At 51.5% G+C, this 14,444-nt stretch overlaps 2 protein-coding genes across 2 annotated transcripts in view; both read left to right on the top strand.

Annotated features, from left to right (window-relative positions):
* The first annotated feature begins 504 nt into the window (after positions 1 to 504).
* On the top strand, positions 505 to 8,152 carry LOC132368037 (NUT family member 2G-like). The gene is made up of 7 exons (XM_059926655.1): positions 505 to 520; positions 2,476 to 3,190; positions 4,146 to 4,274; positions 5,322 to 5,445; positions 6,010 to 6,243; positions 6,661 to 6,777; positions 7,298 to 8,152. Exons 1-7 carry the CDS (start codon positions 505 to 507, stop codon positions 8,150 to 8,152), a joined length of 2,190 nt encoding a protein of 729 aa, XP_059782638.1.
* Positions 8,153 to 9,310: 1,158 nt separating this feature from the next.
* Positions 9,311 to 14,444, top strand: part of LOC132368036 (putative serine protease 47) — a 56,310-nt gene continuing 51,176 nt past the window's right edge. The window contains exon 1 of the mRNA XM_059926654.1: positions 9,311 to 9,403. Within this exon, the coding sequence (XP_059782637.1) occupies positions 9,311 to 9,403 (93 nt within the window). The remainder of the gene's footprint in view (positions 9,404 to 14,444) is intronic.

Below are 14,444 nucleotides of genomic sequence, written 5' to 3'. Positions count from 1 at the left end.
ATACTCAGTTCCATGTGGCCATAAATACCCAAGTGTTTATCAGACTAACAGTTCTGAATTTTGTTCAGAAAGTCTAGTCTCTGTTGAAGTAAGTCAAGAGCCAGGTAGGAAGCAGAGTGTGTTGAGGGACACAAAACTAGGTTGATGGAAAAAGAAGTGAAAGGAAGGGAACATCAAGTCCAACCTCGGTGCCTTGAATCAAAAAAACAGTTTATAAACTGCGTAAAGAGGCACACGCCAATTGTGTTGCCACTGTGTGAGGTGGAAGGAACTTCCGGTTCTTGCCTACCTGCCAGAGCCCTCGTGGAATGTCTCCCCACCCCCACCCTACCCAGACCCACGTGCCCTCTGCCCCTCCCTCACTGCAGAATGTTTAGATTCAAACCTGCCCCTCCTTCACTTGGATCCTGAGCGTCTGCTGAAGCAGGTCACTCTCTGGGTCCTGGTCTTGACTTTTCTCATTGAGGCTACCAGGCAGCAGTAGTCCGTGCCCAAGCCTGCAGGATGGCTTCAGAAGGAGGTAAGCCTATAGGCTGGGGGTGTGTTCTCAGAGACCCTGCCATCCCTCACATGCTTCGGGTTCACACGTGACACTTCACGGTGGGCACACAGTTGGACTGAAGTAGAGGGAGAAGAGAGCCCTGGACACACGAGGACATTTCACCTGGGGAGACTGGGGAGCCTGAAGAAACCCGAGACTGCACTGGGGAGGAGGGGTCATTGGTGGTGGATCAAGAGGAATTGCCCTGGCTATGGAGAAAGGATGGCAGCAGGCAGGTTGATTCTTTCTAGAAGGGAGACAAGCCACTTTGAAACGTGTGTGTAAGGATGTGTGTGATGTCCTGGTGGTGACACAGGGAGGGTCATGAGGAAAGCCTAGACCTGTCTTGTGTTCCTGAGACACCTGAAGCTTGCCTCACCATATCTTTCTAAGGGATTTGAACAGGAGCATACTGTATCTAAGGGGGCCGTGGGGAGAGATGGTCTTGGTGAGAAAACTATTCAGTGGGGCTGTGTGTGGCCACACCTGCAGTGAAGTGTCCTCTCCGAGAGCTAGGCAGGAGGTTACTCTAACTGCCGCAGCCCACACCTCGTCCACTCCTCCCAGCCCAGAGCTCACTTCTCAGTTCAGGCAACTGTTGCTTGGGATTCAACAGGGGATGGGCAACCGTTTAACTTCAGCCAAGAGAGGGCTCAGGTTCCTGAGTTGCTCTGAATTGTTCTTCCTCTTGTGGAATCGCAGTACTTCAGACCTACTTCATCTCGTCCCATATCTCATGGTGGACTCTCAGGCTGCCTTGAGAGGAAGAGTTTGTTCATATTTCATGTCACTCCTTCATGGACAGGGGAACAGATGTGGAGTGGGGTTGTTTCGGGTGGATTGCCTGTGAAGGCTGCTTCCTCTTTTAAAGGGGGAAGGAGTGTAGCCCAGGGGCAGGAAGACGATCTTCTGTGTTATTATTAAACGTCCTATGACACCTGTTCTAATTAATTAGGTGCACCGTGGTGTGTACCTTGTTCTCCTGAACAAGGATGTGTTCCAGACAACTTGATCGCCATGGCACCTGGCTTATGCCTGCTTCTTAGATTGTCTTTCCATTATTGGGAGCTGGAAGGGGAAGGACCACAGGCGGTCTGTACTTCCACGACCAATGTAACATGACAATTCTTTGGCCCTTGTTTAATCCTCTGCAGCCATCACTGGCTGTGAAATGACAGAATCTAAGGGACACGCGCCTACTTCTCAGACCCCCCCCAACCCGCACCGCCTCCTAGGAACAGAACTCCTGAGTGATGACAGTGACTCTGGGCACTGGGGAGGGGGTGGCAGGACCTGGCCCATGTTACATGTCTGCTGTGGGTTGTTCTGAGATGCAGGTGCATTCTGGGCCAGTGTTAAGGGTTTGTATCAAGATTCCATTAGAGAGATATTTTCCAGCATTTTGTTTTGTTTTGCGAGGCTAGGAAAGAAAGAGGGGATTTATACTGAGCATCAGGAAAAGGAGGACTGAGGAGGAGGTGGGGCCCCAATATTTTACACAGTGCCTGTCCACAAAGGGCCTTTGGGGGCCTAGAACTTACCTTGGAGAAGGTCCCTACCTGCTAGTACGCCGGCTGAGGGGCATTTCTCACAGAGCGGATGTCCACACAGTTCCAGGTTTTGAGAGACAGCCTGTGAGGCTTAGGTGCCAGGGGGTGCCTTAGGGAGGCTCTCCAAGTCAGTGCTTGCTGAGGCGATTTCTTCTCGGCAGACAGGGGTCAGGGACCTTGGTGGATGGGCACGGGGTCACCAGTGGAATAATTCTCAACTGGAGGTCAGGGCATGAAAATCACTTGAAGACATTTGCACGCTGCACAGTTTCCCTTGTCCAAGTGTCCCTGACCTGTGGAGATGTACACTCTGATGCCACAGAAAGCCTCAGTCCCACTTGCCCATTCTCCTCCTCCATTCACTCCTTTCCTTTGCCTCCACAGCATGGCCAGTGCTGGGAACGGATGTGACCATGAACCCCGGTGCCTCCTTGTCTACTTTCACGGCAGTGCCCTTCCCTCCACCCACTCCTGGCGCCCAGCACCGGCCACCCTGGCAGCAGCACCTGCCACGTCCCCTCACCCCAGCATTCCCTCCTGGCAGCAGCCTGCTGCTGCCAGCTTTCCCCAGGACGCCTTTGGTGGCTAATGGTGGCCGTGGCCCCAGTGCCCCTGGGGCTTGCAACCTCACTGTCCAAGTCAGGTCACAAGGGAGGCCAGTGGATGCCCCCCAGACTCAGACCTTTGTCGTTACTCAGGCCCCCCTCAACTGGAGCATTCCAGGGGCCCTCAGCAGGAGTGCTGCATGTCCTGCACCCGAATTCATAGCAACCCCTGTGATGGGGACCTTTGTGACTGCTCCAGCTGTTGGAGTTAGTCAGGCTGGCAAGGGAGGCTGGACCCCAGGCTTTCCTCCTCAAGTGCCACCACCAGCTGCCCAGCTGGCCCCTATCATTCGCCCAGTGAACTCTGGGCCATGGCCACATGGCACTTCCAGGGAGGGCCGCCTGGCCACCAACCAGTCCAACGCCTCGCAGGATGGCTCCTCTAACACCCAGAGCGTGTACAGTAACTTCCGACGTTGGCAACACCTCAAGCCCCTGGCCCGGAGACACTTTCACCGGAGTCCTGATGCAGAAGCTTTTTCCTGCTTTCTCATGTGAGTGAACGCTCAGGGTATCCTGAGCTTATAAGGGAGCTTTTAGATAAAGAGGAACTGGGGATGGACTCGCACGTTAGGTTTCTAGGGATACTGGAAGGAATGTGTGAGGGCGATGTCCATGCTATGAGAAGGCACATTGTCGGTCACATGGGTGGGCCTGCCAGTCCGTGACATCAGGACTGAAATGTGCCCTATCTCAACTGGCCCCACCACCCTGTGAGTCTGGCCAGCTTGCTCTTCCATGATTCTCATGGTAATATGGACTGAAGACTTGCAGTCAGAGAGGGTCGTGGTGTAAGGTGAGGAGCCAAGGAGTGGATGCCGCACTCTCCTGTGGTGCCGTGTCCTTCATACAGGACTTGAGCGTACATGGCCAGGGGAGGTCACTTCAGAGGAGGGGGAGGAGCGCGGGGCCCAGGAGGGCGCTTTATGCATGCCTCCACTTCGTTGTGGAGAATTCCACGAGGAACAGGGTGATGGTAGAGCTCTCCTAAGGGCGTGGGCTCTCTCCCACTAGAGTTGTGAGCCTGGCAGGCATTTCCATCCTAAACCTCCGGTCCCTCGTAAAAAGGGGACACTTACACTTCACTCAGAGGACTGTGCAGAAGACGCCTTGGGCTAATCTATGAAGTGTTAGCAGATTGCTTGGCACATGCCACGCCTCATTGATGATAGTGATTTTTATGATGAAAATGCAGGCTTGAAGAGGAAAAGAGCTCCCCAAGGCAAAATGTCCCAGCTCTAGCCTGGGAGAGGATGGTCATCCTTGAGTGAGTGTGAGGCGGTGACAGCAGTGGCTGGGAAGGCTTGTCTTTGCCCTCCCAGACGCCCGCCTCTCACCCTCCTGTTGCTCAGTCATGCTGTGTTGAGTGATGTGTGGTCCACATGGGCGGGTGGGGTCAGGCAGGTGCGGGCTGGGCTGTGCCCGGAGACTGACCCCGAGGGCTTACAGCCCAGTGCTTCGATCCCTGGCCCGCCTGAAGCCCAGCATGACGCAGGAGGAGGGACTGCGGAGGGCCGTGCAGGAATGGCGGCGCATAAGCAACCTTGACCGGATGATCTACTACAAGATGGCGGAAAAGTGAGTCAGCGTCCTGGGCCCAGGGGCTGCGTGGAGGGTGAGGCGAGTGGGTGAGGGCAGGGTCTGGCCGTGGGGGTGCTCATCAGAGAGGACAGAGGAGAAGGGCTGTCACCCAGCACAGGGTCCCTGCAGCCCAGGGGCCCTACTGTCCTCCAGAAACCCCTCCCTCACCTTGAGAGTTTGAGACTTCTGTCCTTCCTCCACCAGGAGCTCTGCCTTCCCCTGATTTTGACCTACCCTTGCCTTGATATGAAGGTCTCAGGACGGGGCAGGGTGAAGCTGTGAGTCCAGTAGGGGTCCAACTCCGGCCATATGGGCTGGGCCGGGGAAAGAGCTCCACCCGCCAGCCTGCTGCTTCCTTAGTGGTGGGTGGCTGGCGGCCACTGACATAGATTTGGGACCCCCTCTCCTTATGAAAAGTGGCCTAAGTGGGTACCCTGGAATCCCTGAAGAAGCTGGGGAAGCCAGCTGTCGTCAGCCCAAGGGTCTCCGGCCCTTTCAGTGTTTGCTCCATGGTAATCCCCTTGGTTTAAGAAACAAAACCAAACAAACGAGTGCCTCTCAGAGAAAAGGAAGGCCTCTCCTCTAAGCTCAGCATCCACATTGTCCAGCTTCTCCTGGGCCCTGTCTCCAGGTTTATCTTCCAGGACTCTCATTCCCAGCCCAGGGTCCTGGATTCGGGCAAGGACCCCTGTGGGGAACACATGCCTGTTCCAGCCTCTGGCTGTCAGCCCTTCATGTGGTTCTGGATGGGGATGGGGTGCATGAGGAGGGTGCCCCCTGGGTCAGCCATGTGTCCCGTTGACCTGGTTCAATTCAGCGACCTGCGTCTATGCTGTTGAATGCCCTCCAGTGCTGGTGAGGCAGGAAGGGTCCCAGACCTTGTTATCACTTCCAGGAGCAGCTCTCTGCTGTGGACAGCACCTCACAGGGCCTTGACGGCCCCAAGGCACATCCTCTCCCAGTGCCTCATTCTTGGCTGCCTTTGTTGGGCTCCAGAACCCAGGCCTTTTTCTCAGGGTGGCCTGTGCCTCCGTCACCCCCCAGGTTCATGGAATTTGCGGCCGAGGAGGAGACGCACATTCAGCATTTGCAGTGGATGCAGTGCGCGCAGGACCTGCCTCCTCCAGCCCCACCGAAGCTGGATCCTCGGGGGCCCCCAGCCCCGAAAGTGGGCCTTCAGCCAGGCACCCAGCTTCCCACTGGAGCTGAAGGCACAGGTAACAGGGGCCTAGGGTTGGCCACCGTCCCCATGTGGATCCTTTTCCTTCAAGACAGGGGCATTGGTCTTTCAACCAAAACAGCCACCGAGGCGGGGGTGGGGGGGGTGGGGTCTCAGCTGCCCTTTGTCACTACGGGGTATTGACTTGGTCAGTTTTGTAACTCCTCTCACACCTCCCTGTCAAAGGACCCCACACGAAGTCTGCCTAAGTAGTGGGCTTGAAGGGGAGACCCCTAGAAAATTGGAGGTTCCCCACTTCCTTACTTGTGACTCTCTTAGATGACCCCCTAACCTCCCCTCTCCAACTGTGCATGAGGCTTCAGATGATCCTGACCCCTCCCACACCCACATCAATGTCCCCCAAACAATGCCCTCACCAACGTGCGGTCGGTGGTCAGGAGGTGGACCGGGAGTCCCTCACCTTCCTTCCCTTCCTCCTGCTCTGCCTCAGCCTGTGCTCCCAGGATGTGCGGCCCCAGGGCCCAGCCCTCGCACCCGAAGCCACACAGATCCCAGCGGACCCCGGAGCCCAAGGCGCCCAAGGAGATTCCCCCTGAGGCTGTGAGGGAGTATGTGGACATCATGGAGGCGCTGGTGGGGCCCGTCCACTCAGCCACTGGCGAATCAGATGCAGAATGTGGAAAGGACGGAAATGAGCTGAAGCAGGAAGAGGACAGCACCTACTTGGACCCGGGTCTCTTGAGCTACATTGACAAGCTGTGTTCCCAGGAAGACTTTGTCACCATGGTAGGCTGGGCTTGGAACCTGGGGTCTACAAGATGCCAGGGCATGGAACTCTCAGCACCCAAGATCTGGGTTCTGCTCAGGCCGATGGGACTTAAGCTCAGCTCCTTGTTCCTGAGCCTGGTGTTAGGGGAGGTTTACGCAGATGTATGTGTGTATATGTTTGTGTCTGTGTGTATGCCTTTGTGTCTGTGTATGTGCATCTGTATATGTGTTCTTTTGTGTGTGACTGTGTATGTGCATGTTTGTGTGTGTGTGTGTGTGTGTGTGTGTGTGTGTGTGTGTGTGTGTGTGCTGACCATCCCCGCCTTGTGGAGGAGAGTGGGGGTGGGTCTCTGCTTTTCACTTTCCCTCCTGGTCTTCTTGTGTCACAGGCCACTCCTGGCCAAGGATGCTCACAGCCTCTTCTTTCTGTCCAAGGTGGAGGCAGTCATTCATCCTCGATTCCTGGAAGAATTGCTTTCCCCAGACCCACAGCTGGATCTCTTGGCCCTTGCTGAGGAGCTGGAGCAGGAGGAAGGACTCACCCCTGAAGAAGTGAGCCAGGGGAGGGAGAGGGACACTTAGGGAGCCAGGGGACTCCAGGGGAGGGGGGACCCCAGGTGATCCAGGGGACAGAGGAAACCAGGTGGCCCAGGGGAGCCAGAGGAGGGAGGGATCGCAGGTAGAACAGGGGAGACAAGGGACACCCAGGAAGACCAGGGCACGGAGGGACCTCAGTGAGCAGGGGAGAGGTAGGGCCCCAGAGCAGGAGGCCCACATGGCTCTGTCCGTCCCTTCCCTGCCTCGGAGGCCTGGCATGGGGAAGGGCCCTCTCTGGGGTGGGTGCAGCGCAGGGTGATAGGAAGGAGAGGATGGGGAGCCGGGAGCGGAGGGAAGGACACACAGCTGGGAATAAGGTGCAGGAGGATGGCAGGAATGCCACCGTGTCTGTATTTGGAGTCTAGTCCTGGGGTCACCCGTCCCGTCCTCCCCCCAGGGCTATTGTCCCACTGCCCAGTGCCCCTCCTCTCACACGTGCGCGTGGAGCCGTCACTGTCCTCCTCCCTCCTACCAGCTGGTGCAGAAACGACTCCTGGCCTTGAAAGAGGACGAGGGTGGGCCGGCAGCCCCGAGCCACAGTGCACCCGGAATGGGCTCAAGTCCATCTGAGTCCCACGCCGGCCAAGGTGCCCAGAGGCACGACCAAGACCGCCATCGAGGGGTCAGTGATGAAGCCTGGCCACCAGAGATTGATTGTGAGGCTCTTCATAGGCCCATCCGAGCAGACACTGGCCCGTTCGGGCCCAAAGTCTTTGTTCCCTCTCGAGGACGTCAGGAGGTCTCTCCATTCCGGGCCGGACGGCCCTCCCCTCCCCAGGGTCAAAGGCGCACTGGCCCTCTACTGGGACCCAGGGATGCGTCTGTTCTCAGAGAGGTGTCTCCTGTTCGGGAGGCCCGAGGGCCCAGGGACGCGTCCAGTGAGGACGAGGAGGAGCTCCCCAGCCTGGCCTTCCTCTTTGCCTCCCCGCAGAGCCTGCTGCCTTGCTGGCTGTCCCAGAGTCCTGCCCCTGCCTCAGGCCTGGCCTCCCCTGGAGGTTGGGGTGCCCAGAGAGCTCCCCAGGCCCCCTCCCCTCAGAGAAGAGGCCCCAGCCCAGCTCCACCAGCCGCTCCCAAGTCGAGGAAGCGGGCTCTGTGTGGGCGCCCAGCCGCTGCTGAGAAGCTGCCCATCCCCGGGGCTGGCCACGGCGTCTCTGCGAGGCCAGCCTTGGCTCTGGGCCTGGCTCGCCCCTCACAGCCGAGAAAGAGAAAGCGTGACCCGTTTGTCACAGGGAAGAGGAGGAAGAAGAAGAGGAAGCACTGCAGCCAGCAGGGAACAGCCGGGCCGGCCCTCCAGGGCGAGCCCCCCAGGGCGGCCCCCAGGGGAGCCTAGGGGCTCCTCCTCACCCCAGTGCTGATCCTGGAGGATGTGGGAGGAAGGGAGGGATTGCAGGACCAGCAGGGCGGGGAGGGGAAGTGCGATTGTGGGGCGTTAGGGAGGTGGGGGAGGTGGGTGTGGGCAGGACCTTTGGAGTGATATATGTAAATTGTGAATAAAGATAGTTTTGGTGGGAAATGCTCTCAGGCCACTGTCATCTTCTTCGTGTGGAGCTGCTCCGCAGAGAGCGAACCTGAGAGGAAGGAAGGGTGAGGGAGGTCACAGGAGCTATGGATCTACAGGTGGCCAAACCTTTCCTCTACATAGACAAGGACTCCTCAGGCTGCCCCTGGGAACGCACAGCTCTCACTTTCCCCACGGACCCACTCATCATCCCCTTCTCTAAAGCCTGCTTGGCTAGGGGCCTTCTGGGGCATCTGTACCATCTTCTGCATCCCTGAACCGTCTGGGGAGGGAGAGCTGCTTTTGTGCCTCTCAGCCCTCTGGACACTAACCAGTTTCTAGGACGGAGCCTGGAGACGGCCCTTGTCTTTATGGAGCTGCTCTCTGCTTCCCTGAAGTGGCCAGGCGATGGCGCTGGGGTGACCTTCCGCTCATCCAGGGTTTCCTGTGTGGGTGGCCTGACCAGAGAGGAAAAGTCTTGGCCATGGGGACAGGACTGTCTGCCTCGTCATAGCGGGAGCGTTCTCTAGTCCCACTGGGATTATTGCAATGTGGAGAGTGGTTGAGGCAGCTACCTCTTAATCCCAGTGAGGATGCAACGAGGGGAATGGGCGCGGGGAAATTCATGGGGCACCCGTTACAGGTGTGTCTAAGGGAAACGACAGTTGGGCCCCTTTGTGGAACTTGTGGGATTTCTGTGCAGCAGCATCTCGTTCAACTGAGGGAGGAGGACCCATCTGGCTGTGGCTGTGGGGACTGGCCTTAGGGGCCTAGGGGTGTGCAAAGACACCCCAGAACTACTGTCCCTTCCCTTTCCACCCATGGCTGGACATGTGTGTGTATTGGTATCAACACTGATTTGTATTCCCATAGAAAACAGTTCCTCCTGACAAACTATGACCGTGTTTCACAAGAACAGCTTGCTCACAGGGGCAGCAGGGGTGGGGGAGGGGTGTCTGCGGCCCCAGATCTGGGTGGGAGCTGGGATCCATGCTGAGGAGTGTGGAGGCCTCAGTCACCGTCCTGCGGTTGCCGGCAGAGACTTCGAATCATCAGAGCAGGGGAAATGACCCGCTCATAAGGGTGAGACGAGCAAACAATGAGGGGCAGGGAGCAGACCCCTGCTGTCTCCCCGAACTGCCCCCCCTCCCAGTCTGCTTAGCTTCCGTCACAGCCTGTGCTGGCCCACCTCTGAAGCCCCTTCCTCCTAAAGCACTCAGATGCTCTGATCTTTTGTAGACCTGCCCTGGGCCTCACCCCCCTTCCCTGCTGGCCAAAGGCTCTTCTCCCGGTTCTGAGTTCTGATTCCTTCCCCAGGACCCAGGCAGGGGTTAGGACAACAGGGACTCCCTGAACATGACCCCTACACCATCAGCATGCAAACTGGGGCCGCAGGCTTTCACAGGTGGCATGGCTCTCTGCTGGACCCTGCAAAGAGCTTGGAGAAGAAAGGGGCTCATGTCTCTCCACCTCCACTAATCTGTAGGTCAGCCTCACAGGTCCTCCTCTGTCCAGGTGGGCAGCACATATGTGCTCCCAGCCCTCCTTGACCCTTTGTGAAAGAAAGTTTTTGCAGCTCAGTAGTCTATTAGTCAAGGTGTCTCAGGGCTTGTTCCTTTTGAAGCCCTACAGGAGAATCTGTTTCCTTTCCCTTTCTGTCTTCTAGAGGCTGCCTGCATTCCTTGGAATTAGTCCCTTCTTCCATCTTCAAAGTGCATCACTTTAATCTCTGCTTCCCTCATCACATGGTCTCTCCAACTCTGACTCTTCCTGTGTCCCTCCTATACAAATCTTTGTGTTTATATATAGCCCACCCAGAAAATTTATGATAATCTCTTCATCTCAAGAGTTTTTACTTAGTCACAGCTGCAAAGTCCTTTTTTCCATACAAGGTGACATTCACTTATTGTCATAGGAGGGGTTAAACACGGACCTTTTTGGGGAACCGTAATTTACCCTACTAGAAGAAATCCACAAGAATACCTACCATCAGAATCCACATGAATAACAGACTATGACCAAGTGGAATTTATTCCAGGGATGCAAGCCTGGTTCAATGGTAAAAAATCATCAATGTAATCTACCATATTGAGTCTAAAGGAACACATACTGTCACACCAATTAATACAGAAAAGGCTTTTAACGAAATTCAACACCCATTCATATTAAAAATGCTCAGAAAACTAGGAATAGAAGGTCACTACCTCAACCTAATAAAGAACATCTACAAAAAACCTACTTCTAACATCACATGAAATGGTGAAAGAATGAATGTTTTTCCCTGAGTTCAAAAACAAGGTTAGAATGTCCACTCTCATCTCTTAGTTTTCAATGTAGTACTTTAGATTCTAGTTAGTGTAGTACAGCAAGAAAAGGAAAAAAGAGGCATACATATTAGAAAAGAAGAAATATAATTGTCATTATTTACAGATGACATAATTGTCTACATAGAAAATTCCAAGGAATGTATAAGAAAACTCATAATAAATTATAATAACTTGCTTTAGCAGGATCTCAGAATATAAGATCTATACGTAAACATTAATACACAACATTGATCATATTTCCATATACTAGTAACAAACTGAACGATTGAAAACCAAAATTTAAAACATAGTAAATAGGTTCCAGTTCAAGGTGGCAACATGGGAAGATCCTGAACCCACCTCCTCCCGCAAACACACCAAATCTACAGCTACATATGGAAAAATTTCCTCTGAAAAAAACTAAAAGATGGTGGAGCAACCCCTTCACATCAAGAAAACCAGAGGGAAACCACATCAAAACAGGTAGGAAAGGCTGAGACACAATTTTTCCATAAATCCCATCCCTGGTGTGGAGACACACAATCAAGAAGGAGCTCAAAACCTGGAGCTTCTCCCTGAGAGGTGAAGGGTTTGGACCCCACACTGGGCACTCCAACTTTTAAGGCTGGCACCTGAGAGATAGACCCCCAAAACATCTGACTTTGAAGACCAACAGGGCACATCCCATGAGACCCACAGGGCTGTGGTGGACTGAGGAACAGCTCTTAAAGGGCCTGTGCACAGACTCACCTGCCCCAGGGCCAAGTGCAGAAGCAGCCCTTTGAAAAGCACTCTGACTTTTTGTGAAAGAGACTCACTTCCCAATTTTAAAGCATTAATCTGAGGAACAGGGGCCTGCTGGAATACTCCCCAGGGACAGAGGCTGGCGGGTGCCATCTTCCTGCTCTCTCTCTGCCTTGATAAAGCTGAAAGGTGCCATCTTTTTCCCCCTTTTTCCTTTCCTGCAGGTGACAACTTTGTGCTCCAGCCAGCTGGCTCCTTCTTCCCTGCTCTTCCTCTGTCTTGCTATATATATATATTTTTCTTCTTCTTTTTCTTTTTTTCTTTTCCCTTTTCCCCTTCATTCAGATGGTATCATCTTTGCACTCTTCCCACCGCCTCACTCCAGCCAGTAAGCATCATCTTCACACTTTCCTTCTGATGTGCTCCAGAGAGTCAGAATCTCCAAGACGGGAGATCCCACTTTTGTGGCCTCCACTCAGGGGATGCTCCTTGATCACCTGGCTCTAGAGGCCAGGAGGGATCTCTTTTCTGCATCCCATGGGACTGTAACAATTGGAGAGACAGTTCTTGGCAGGATACCACCCCTAGGATGTACCACTACACATCAGACTGAGACACAGTCCCAGCCTTTACATGAAAAAGGCCTATTTGCTAGTAGGGACAAGACTTAAGAACAGGCTTCAGGTTCAGCACACATCTAGAGGCTACGGATGTGCTCTCAAGGAAGGTAGGCTGGGGGTACCATCTTTCCACCCTCACTCTGCCTTACTACAGTTCACTGGTATCTCCCAGAATGGAGCTTGTACACTTATCTGAAGCCCTGTTTTCTTGTGACTGCTCCCCAGGGAATATCTTCAGATTACTTGCTTCTGGGGCCCAGCAAGGCTTACACTTGCAATCTCACAGGACTGAATATATTTGTATTCTTTAAAAGCTGTTACCAAATTGTCTGGCTTCCTATCAACCTGAATCTAGGTGCTGACTGAGATCCTCCAGTTTGGGATGCTCACTGGTCTTGGCACACCCTCAACTGCTGGGAGGGTGTGCCAAGTCTATTAAAAATAAACTGCTTAGACAATCACAAAGGTTTGAGAGACAACCAAGAGTACACAGCGTTAAATGACAAGGTTCATCTGTCACACAGCTCTTCAAGACTGGGAGATGTGACTATTTCACTTAATGCGTAGAAACCAACACAGAGAGTCAAGCAAAATGAAGAAAGAGAGGACTATACTCCAAAAAAAGAACAAGATAAAACCTCAGGAAAAAATCTTAATGAAATGAACATAAGTAATTTACTTGATAAAGAGTTCAAAGTTATGGTCATAAAAGTGCTCACTGAACTCAGAAGGAAAATGGATGAAAACAGTGAGAACTTCAACAAAGAAATAGAAGATATAAGAAAGTTCCAAATAGAAGTCACAGAACTGGAGAACGCAATAACTGAACTTAGAAATACAGTAGATGAAGCACAAGAAAGAATAGGTGAACTCAAAGACAGGTCAGAGGAACTCATCCAATCAGAGAATAAGGAAGAAAAAAGAATGAAAATAATTAATATAGCTTAAGGGATTTATGGCACATCAAATGGAATAACATTCACCTTATAGGAACTCCAGAAGGAGAAGAGAAAAAGGGGCAGAAAACATTTGTAGAAATAATATCTGAAAACTGTTCCTAACCTGGGGAAAGAAACAGACATCCAGATACAGGAAGCCCAGAGAGCTCCAAAGCAGATCAACCTAAAGAGATCCATACCAAGAAATATTAAAATTAAAATGTCAAAGTCAAAGATAACAAGGGAATCTTAAAATCACCAAGAGAAGTACAACTTGTTACATACAAAAGAACTTCCATAAGACTATCATCAGATTTTTTAGCAGATATGTTACAGCTCAGAAGGGAGTGGCACAATATATTCAAAGTGCTGAAAGAACAATCTTTCCAACCAAGAATACTTCACCCAGCAAATACTTCACCCAGTTATATTCAGAACTGAAGGAGAGATAAAAGAGTTTTCCAGATGACTAAACGTTAAAGGAGTTCATCACCACTAACTCAGCCTTACAAGAATTGTTAAAAGAACTTCTTTAAGCTGAAAAGAAAGGGCACTAATTAGTAACAAGAAAACACATTAAAGTATAAATCTCACCAGTAAAGGTAAGTGTATATAGTAAAGGTAGTGGATTAATGAATTATAAAGCTGTATGAAGGTTAAAAGACAAAACTCGTAAAAAGACTTATAATTAAAATAATTAGTTAAGGGATATACAACATAAAAACATGTAAAATATGTCATCAAAAACATAAAATGTGAGGAGGGAGGAGTAAAAACTTTGACCTATAGAATGCATTCAAACTTAAGTTGTTATCAACTTAAAATAGACTGTTAAAAATATAAGTTGTTAAATGTGAGCTTCATGGTAACCACCAAGCAAAAACCTAGAGTAGATGCACAAAAGATAACAAGAAAGGAATCTAAACATACAACTAAAGAAAGTCATTAAGCCACTAAGGAAGAGAGCAAGAGAAGAAAGGAACAGAGAAATCACAAAATAGCCAGGAAACAATTAACAAGATGGCAATAAATACATACTTATCAATAATTATTTTAAATGTAAATGGACTAAAGGCTTCAATCAAAAGACATAGGGTGGCTGAATGGATTAAAAAAGAAGACCCATCTATATGTGGTCTATAAGAAACTCATTTCACAGCTAAAGACACACACAGACTGAAATTGAAGGGATGGAAAAAGATATTCCATGCAAATGGAAACCAAAAGAAAGCTGGGGTAGCTATCTATAATTATATCAGAAAAAATAGACTTTAAAACAAAGACTGTAACAAGAGACAAAGAAGGACATTACATATGGATAAAAGGGTCAATCCAATAAGAGTATATAACATTTGTAAATATTTATGCATCCAACATAGGAGCACCTAAATAAATAAAGCAAATATTAATAGGCCTTAAAGGAGAAATAGCAATACCATAATAGTATGGGACTTGAGTATCGTATTACATCAACGGATATATCATCCACACAGAAAATCAATAAAGAAAGATTGGC

The sequence above is a fragment of the Balaenoptera ricei genome, chromosome 6 (assembly GCF_028023285.1).
Source record: "Balaenoptera ricei isolate mBalRic1 chromosome 6, mBalRic1.hap2, whole genome shotgun sequence".
NCBI classification, from domain to species: Eukaryota; Metazoa; Chordata; class Mammalia; order Artiodactyla; family Balaenopteridae; genus Balaenoptera; species Balaenoptera ricei.
This window is presented reverse-complemented; position numbering and strand designations above follow the sequence as displayed.

Bases quoted from the DNA above. Each gene is read 5' to 3' on its own strand.
- LOC132368037 (XM_059926655.1), top strand. The intron at 3,191-4,145 runs GTGAGTGAACGC...GAGGGCTTACAG, and splicing joins GCTTTTTCCTGCTTTCTCAT to CCCAGTGCTTCGATCCCTGG. The intron at 4,275-5,321 runs GTGAGTCAGCGT...GTCACCCCCCAG, and splicing joins TACTACAAGATGGCGGAAAA to GTTCATGGAATTTGCGGCCG.